We start from the raw sequence: 8,626 nt of genomic DNA on the forward strand, positions 1-8,626 counted from the left end.
GAGAGAGAGAGAGAGAGAGAGAGGAGACTTCCGGAGCTATGACTGCTCCTGCTTCCTCTTCTCTATAAAATCTTTATGGAAATAGTTTATCCATGCATTAAGGAGGTCTTAATGAAAACATGACATGGGTACAGGTAAAACTTTACAAGTGATTTCCTGTAGCATATCTTTACAATCATACACCAAACTAAGAGATGCAGAAAACATAAAACTGAAGGAGCAGCAAGGTCACAATGTGGAAAAATAAATCCAGACCTTGCTCTCCTCTCCTACAGTCTCAGTCAATTGATATTTCTGACCAAATAAGCATAACATGAATAGTCCAAGAAACTACTACTCAAAATCATCTTTTGTCATAAGGGAGTTTCCTTAGAATAGGTAGGTCTCCTTACATATAGTTCATCTTCTACCAGCCTATTGTATTAAAGGGATATATCTGAGAGAAGGGATGTATTTCCAGTGAAGTTCCAGCCCTCGAGGATGAGTATGCTAGAATTTCCCAGGATTCCATTTCCTATAAGACTGTGTGTCTGCCCTGCAGGAAAATTGCATCATAAGGTATGGACTCTTGCCAGGGGATTCCTAAGGAGAATGAGATGGAGAAATGATCACAATGGCACCCACTACAGGAAGAGTTCCTTAGTCTGCTTTGCTTGCTACCAAAAGTAAGTTGATAAGAATTGAGAGAGAAAGAAGACTGCAAGCTTTGGCTAAGATGGTAGAAAGTGGGACTGAATTGGATTAGCCACACACCGCGCAGGAACTGCCTATGACATCTTTTCAGTAATTTCATTCAGTCATTCTAGTGGATAGAGTGGAAGCTGAGAAAGGTGAATTATAGTCACTTTTCTAGAGACTATCATTTGCCTCTTTTTGTATTGCCAGATCATAGTACAGTGCCTGGCACATAGTAAGCTATTAAATGTTTGTTGATTGATGATTGATTGATTGATTGATTCTCTAGTGACTGTGAGATCATGGTCAAACCACTTAAGCTGTCTCTGTCTTTAATTTCTTCATGTACAAAATTGGAATAATATTACTTCTTTATTGATGTCTTAGGAAGACAGAAAGGTAATTAATGCCAAAGTATTTTAAACTCTCTGGAAGGAAGATACTATCTAAATCTTTAATATACTTGCTGTTTTTCCATCATTTCAGTCATGTCTAAAACTTCCTGGCTCTATTTGGGATTTTCTTAGCAAAAATACTGGAGCAAAAAAATGATTTGCCATTTGCTTTTCCAGCTCTTTTTACAGATGAGGAAACTGAGAACAGATTTTAACTCTGAAAGGTGAATTTTACTGAATCCAGGCTCAGCACTATTTCCACTGTGCCATCCAGATGTCCCTTAATATGCTTAGCAGCATCATTTTTTAAAACCAGATCTAATATTTCACTGGTCTAGGGAACTTCCCAGTAAGGAAACTTCTTCTATCAATACTGATGGGCAACTTCTCTGCAACTTACAGTCTTAGCACATTGCCTTGGACATTTGGAGGACAAATCACTTGCCCAGGGTCACATATACTGGTATATATCATAGGCAGGATTTTAACTCAGATTTTCTTGATTCCCATGTCAGCTCTCTATTCACTGTGTTACACAGACTCTATCATCACTACTATTATTTCATTTTTACAATTCGGATGGATCTGGTCTTAATTCCATATTATAGTAAGAGCCCTGTTGGCCAAATATGTTAAAACACCATATTTTGGGGTGGGGGGGATTTTAAAGATATAGGGTGTTTTTTTTTTTCAGGAAAAAAACAAAAATCTTTGACTTGGTTTTCCTGTTTGTTGTCATGACAGAAAAATATTTATGAGTTGAACTCAAAAGTATCTCAAAGTCTCAATGCAGCTTTCAACTTTAATTAAAGACAACTGCACTAAGACTTTTGGGACACACTTTACAGTAGCCAGTTTAGCTTTATTGGATTATTGCTAATTTTGCAAAGTCTGCTGGGAGTTACACAACTGTATCCAGAAGAGTTCACCTGTTAAAAGACAAAGTAATCAGTTAGTTGGGGTTTTTTTTAATGCTAACTAAAAATAGATTAACCTAATATATAATGCTGATTAAATGACAATTGGCTGGCTTTCAAAGCAAAAATCATCCTCTCTTATGTATGTGTTCTCACACCATTTGGAGCACAAGGCCAATTGTAGGCAAAGTTGTTCAAATCTTCAACACACAAAAAAAGTTACCGTTAGGGCAGAGGTTTCATTAAATGGTCAGGTTCAACACCTGCACCTAATGAATGGCATTTTCAAGGAAAGTCAATAGGAATATCTGTGGATTTAGTTTAAATCAACATAAGGAAAGAAAATCACCCCTTCATCTTCATCTAGCCTACTACAGGAAGAGCTCACTGTGCCCTGAATCGTAAAAAGGTCATGGATCCTTTGAACTGAATGGAACCTCTAAGGGTCATCTTGTTTATCACCTGTCCAACAAATTTAAAATGGGCTAGAATGCAAACGTGTTCAAGAAAGAAAAGCCACCTTTCTACTACCTTCTAGAAGCATCAGGAAATCATTGACCATCTAAGCTAAAATTTTTTTGAACAAAAGATTCAGGGACAAGAACATTACCTGTGATTTATATCTCCTACAATAAAATAAAATTTTTCAATTTGAAAAAAAATCAAGAGCCCAAAAATTCAATTCAATTTTAAGACTTTATTAAATACCTACTATATGTCAGGCACTTTGTTGTTAGAGATGTAAAGGCAAGAAGGAAACTATCTTTGCCCTCGAGGAGTTTACATTCTGTTCGTTGTTTTTTTTTGTTTGTTTGTTTTTTGCACATTTATTCCTTAATTTGGGCAGATAAGTGGTATAGTGGATAGAACACTGGGTCTGGAGTCAGGAAGACCTAAGTTCACATCTGATCCCTCACACTTATTAGCTGCATTACCCTATGCAAGTCACTTAACCCTATTTGCCTCAGTTTCCTCATCTGTAAAATGAACTAGAGAAGGAAATAGCAAACCATTACCAAGAAAACTCCAAATATGGTAATGAAGAGTGAATCAGAACTGAAATGACTGAAAATATTTTAGAATTTATTTTGACCCTTTTTAAAGTCTTAACTGCCTGGTTCTTTCACTTTTCTTGGGATGGGGGGAGGGTAGCAAGCCTTTATTATATATTAATTCTTCTATATGCTAAATATAATCTTCAATTGAACATTCAAGGAAATTAAATTCAGAAGCACATGACTATTCTTCCTTCCCATCAACTTTTTTCAACCAAAAAATAAAAACAATGAAACCACAAACAGCTTTTCTTCTTACAGTTTCTTGAAACAAAGAAGTCTTCCTGTGCTCTGAAAGACATTGAAATTCAGCTTGCTTTGGGAAATCCAGAAACAAGAACTAGGACTGGTCCAATAAATCATTTATCTCAATGTATAGTACAGGAGATGAAATCCAGTCCATGATTAAGGAACAACTTTCTCTTAAGAAAATGAAAAAAAAAAAAAAGTCAGGACTCCCTTTCTATACTGTTAATCTTAGAAGTGACTTTGAAAAAAAATCAGGATGGTAAAAACTAAATATAGCAAATAGTACTTTTAAAAATCCATTGCATTCTATAAAGCTTTTCTTCCTGGAATTCAAATGAGTAAAGGAAACTCAGTGATATTCCATGTAAGGAGTGGGGAGAGGGAAGGTTGTTTACCACAGTGCACCCCACCCTTTAAAAATATCCTTCAGAGTTCCCATAGAAGTCGATCTAAGGGACTATACATGTCAGTTGGATAAGGACAGCAGACTAAGAATCAATTTAGTTTTTAAGATTCAATTATTTTTCCAGTTAGAGGTAATACACTAGCTTAGTTACAAGTGATTCTGTAATGAAAGAAACTGTCGTAACCCCTTTTATTTAAACCAAGGAAATGTCTCAATAGCCAATAGTTTTTAAAGGAGGAAAATCTTTCAAGTAAATAAAAGTAGAAAACTATCCTGACATCTCTATAAGGCACAGTCAAATATTCCTTCCTTTTTGCTAACAGGATGCTTTTTCTCAAGCTTTTGAATCATTCATATGAATGAAGTTGTAGAAGTTTCTTCTTAGTTTTATACTGGGTGGAGTTTTTTAAGGTCTTGTATGTATATTATTCTAATGCATTTTGGAAAGAGAAAATATCTCAAACTCTCATGCTTTTAGTTCACTAAATATTTCCCTAACCACTGATTACCTTCTCCCAGAATCTATGTATTTTAAGTAAACTTTCTACTGTATGTTTATTATGCTTATACACTGATTTCCAGGTAACCTTGCTAGGGAATACCTGATTTCCCAGAAACTTGCTAAAACTTCCACAATGAGTCTTTTTTACTTTTAAAGGAAAAACACTGTTTTGTCAGGTAATGATGAGAACCAAAAAAAAAAAAAAACCCTCAGACCAGACAGACAGGGAACAAGTACTCTAAGTTTGGGAAAATCCACAATTCTCTTCCAACTTAAAATGTCAATCACAGTGGTCCCATAGGAGAGATTACTTTGTACTTCTTGTAGGAAACCCATATTTGACTATTCCCTTTGGAATATTTCCCTTTGAACTATTCCCTTTCTTTTTCTATTTTTGTTTTTGTTTGTGTTTTATCACTGACAAAAGGCTTTTGTTTTGCCTTTTAACAAGCTGAGTATTTTCCAAATCCTAGCATTAGGATTTCAATAAAAAGGCTAAATGTGGGACTTTGGGAGGAAATATCTTGTAGAGATAAAGTTACTAGCTACCAGTGAAACAGACTTTTTTTTCCTGAAGAAAACATAATTAACATACCTTTCTTATGTAAGTGGGCTCACCTTCAGGTTTTGGTCTACCATGGGTTACTGAAAGAGATTATAGACTCTTCTTTGAAAGCCTTTAAAGGCAGAATGATTTTGAGTTGTCAAGAATGTCCACTAATGTCCTATTCCCATTTTCCATCAGAGCACTGAGGTGACCCTGGCTTTTTTCAGAGGCTATCTCCATGAAGTCCCAGCACTGATAGATCCGAACCAGCCAGAAGAGGCATTAAGTATAGACCACATGTCTATTGTTTGAGGACCAGCCTGCCTGAATTTGGAAAGACTGATCACAAAGTTGGTATTTTGCAGTGGTGTGGTGGAACCAGCTTGTGCAAACCCAGGAAAGCCTGTTGTTAAATTTTCATTGTGAGTATTTATGCCTTGGAAACCAGTAAATGCTACAAATCAGGACTTGGTTTACTGTTTTATTCGTTGTCTAAAATTAAGAAACTGATGATAGAAAAAATCTTAATAATGCAGATTAAACTTAAAAAAGGGTGTGTGTATGAATGTATATACATACACACACATACACATACGTACATATACGTACACGTGTGTTTGTGAGTACGCACATTCCCCCAGACAGCCAACTGTCAAACATTTCCCAACATGCCACTGGCATGGTAAAGAATGCTTAGGTATAGAAGCTTTCAAAAGTCACATTCCCAAGTCCTAGATTTTATGATCAGTACTTGAGGAAGGAGCATTCACCAAATCATGAGTCCTTGATGAAGGGAATGGGTGACCAGGTCCTATCTTGAAGTAAGAGGCTTCTCAAGATGACTTTTCCATGTTCCCTTCCTGCCCAGTGAATGATTCGAGGGAAAAGAGGAAACTTTTCAGTGAAAGGACATTCTCACAGAAAATGTAATTCAGATGGAAAATGGTTGAATCCCTTTCTATTCTCCTTGATCAAGTGGATGTTTCCAAAAGTCATTCAGAAAAAAAAAGCCGACTAAGAAATTCATTTTGTCTAATAATCTCCATCTACCCTTATTGAATTCATCCAGACAACCAGAGATTTAGAGTTGGAAAGCACCTTTTCCTCTGATACACAGGAGGAAACTGTGTTACAGAAAAGAAGTAATTGTCCAAGAGCACACAATGACCCAGTTGGACTTAGAGAAGAAGAAACTGAAGCCCTTAAGAGTTAAATGAGTTTCCTAAGATCACAAAACTACAAGTACCTATCGAGATAGCATGGAGGTGTGAATAGGGCCCTAGACCTGAGTCAGGAAGACTTTGGTTCAAATTCTACCTCAGATAATTACTAATTGTGTGAGTACGGGCAAGGGGCAAGAGCTTAACCTCTCTGTGGCTCAGTTTCCTTATTTGGGGTCAGGTTGTACTTGTTGGCATGTGAGGGTCTAGTTCTAATTCTAACCCAAGATCTGAATGGAAGACAAATGAATTCAGCACTTAGTACTCTGCACATAGGTACTTAATGATTGTGTATTGATTGACTAATCAAAGTCCAGTGCTCTTTCTTCTATAGTCCAAGGAGACTATGCTTTTTGTAGAATGCACTTTTTGTATAAGCATAGAATGTTTCTGTCTGTGGGGCATTTTGCTATTCTCTGTCTTGAAAATGGAAGGTGTTTATTTACTTCTGCTTATCCTCCACTCTTAGGTTGGCTTTTATTTTGCTGGATACCCCTGAAGATAGCACGATATCTTATTTAGCAACGAAGAGTTTCCTATGTATTTAAAAAAATAATAGCTATTTTTTTTTCCATTCCCGGAATTCTCATTTGCCCATGCCTTCCAACTGTTCAGAGCTCACTCAGGGCTTGGCAGGTGTGGCATTTGTAACGGGGAGAGAGCTGAGCAAGAAGGATACCCAATGAAGATAGAAAGAATGCCAAGTCCAGAACCATAGCCCAAAGTGAGGGAAGAGTAGGAGGGAAGCCACGAAGGGTCAGCCTGGACCCGGGACGGTGGGCAACCTCTGGACTCTTGCTCAGTTTGCAGAAGGGAAGCGGTTGGTGACTTGGTCTGTCTTCCCACAAATACCACTGGAGTGAGTAGACTTTTTCTACTGAGGTGATGCAATGTTCTTAAACTAGTATAAAAAAAAGAAAGAAAGAAAAAGAAAAAAAGAGAGGAAAGAAAAAAATTGAAATCACTTCACACCACTCTTTCCTGCTTCTCTCCTGTCCCTTTTTCCACCGCTCCCCTACCACCACCACCACAGAAGAGGGGGGAGAAAGCGGAGAGTAAAAAAGTTTGGCAACTGTGAAAGGAAACAAAAAAGTTCTCTTTTCCCCACAGCCTGGCCCGCGATCAGCATCTCTTTTGTTAGAGGCCCGGCACAGCCTTCCCTCCGTGACGTCATGGAGCCCCTGGACCAATCGGTGAGATGCTGGCCCCGGCTTGGGAATCGGGCGGGTCCCACCTACCCCGACTCGCCAGTGGCCTCGCGGGGGTCGGGAGGAGAGGGTCCTATATAAACCCCCGCGCTCTAGGGCTCTGCGGCTCCAGCAGGCTGCAGGGTTCCAGTGGGGTGGAGAGGGGCGCACTGAGGGACCTGCGGCAGCCCCATCTTCAGTTTTTCTCCCCTTCCCTAGCCTTCCCCACCCTTGGTTTCCTACCTTCCCAGGGAGGTCCAGGGCAAGCCAGCCTTCCATGCAACTTGTTCTCCCGCGGGTTGCAAAGTAAACCAGAAACTTAGGGTGGGGTGCAGTGTGTCTCTGTAGGAGTCCATCTCACTCCCTCTTTGCAAGATGCACAGGGACCCAGTCCCGGGACGGGGGCTGCTGCTGCTGCTGCTACTTGCGCTATGTCTGGGAACATCGGTGCAAGCAGAAAAGTCGAAGAAAAACCGAAGGCAAACTCAGCAAATGGTTCAGCCTCCGTCCCCGGTGGCTGTCAGCCAAAGCAAAAGTGAGTAAAACTTACTCGGAGGCTTTCTCTCAAGATGGGACAAGTCGCCCAAAGTTGCTGGAGGAAACTTTTCTGGGTCCGTTAATGGATTTCTTAAAGAACCCAACTGTAGGGACAAAGCCATTTCAGGGACTTTGGTGCCTGCTGCTGCTCTAATTCTGGGTTTCTTCTCCAAATGATCTAAGAATTCACTACGGATGGGTGTTGGGGTGGGGGGCGGCGGTGTATTTCATTGAAAAAACCATCAGTCCTATAGATCGGATGCCTTTTCATCCAGTTAGTACTTTTATGGATGAATCTGAGCAATGGGAGGTTTTCTCAAAATATCAATTCAAAATTTGGTTGGCTCTTACGGATACTTTGCATTTTCCTCCTTTCCGTACTTTTAACTGGTGAAATGTTTTCAAGATGAAAGGGGGATAGTTAGGGGAGGTGGGGAGGGAATGCCTGCAAAATCTGCTACTGTTTTTTAGCCAACTCTGATACTTGGGCATTTGGTTCAAATTGCCTTCAGTCCCTGGAGATACTTCACCGTGTAAGAAAGATGGAATTTCTTTTCCAGCTTTGAGGGAGAACAGTTTTTCAATGGTCTAATGGAAACCACTAAAACTTGCTGAGTGGGACATGTTTCTGTCATTAATCACTGCTCCATTTACCTCCACAATGGCAATGTGGCTTAAGGGAACTTTCTTTTCTTTTTTTCTTTTTAGTCAAGCCTCCAACTGTCTTTTTTTAAAAAGTGTTCACTTCTGGCCAATTGGAAATCATTTCACTAAGTAACATTTAGCTCAGTAATAACATCCCAAGCCCACCCCTACTCCCTAAATATTGATTTCTCTTGTCCCCAAAGATTGCTAGACAACTTTTTAAACTCATTGCTTTTGGATGATCTGCTAGTTTCTCTCTCTCTCTCTCTCTCTCTCTCTCTCTCTCTCTCT

At 39.2% G+C, this 8,626-nt stretch overlaps 1 protein-coding gene across 12 annotated transcripts in view; it reads left to right on the forward strand.

The window, feature by feature from the left end:
- The first annotated feature begins 7,244 nt into the window (after window positions 1-7,244).
- The window catches only part of FN1 (fibronectin 1), an 85,222-nt gene continuing 83,840 nt past the window's right edge, over window positions 7,245-8,626 (forward strand). For all 12 annotated transcript variants that reach the window (XM_069075190.1, XM_069075191.1, XM_069075196.1 and 9 more), the window contains exon 1: window positions 7,245-7,688. In XM_069075190.1, the coding sequence (XP_068931291.1) occupies window positions 7,529-7,688 (160 nt within the window). In that variant the 5' untranslated portion in view covers window positions 7,245-7,528. The remainder of the gene's footprint in view (window positions 7,689-8,626) is intronic.

The sequence above is a fragment of the Petaurus breviceps genome, unplaced genomic scaffold, assembly GCF_028583685.1.
Source record: "Petaurus breviceps papuanus isolate PSGF00001 unplaced genomic scaffold, PetGlider_PUasm1.0 90903, whole genome shotgun sequence".
Taxonomy (NCBI): Eukaryota; Metazoa; Chordata; class Mammalia; order Diprotodontia; family Petauridae; genus Petaurus; species Petaurus breviceps.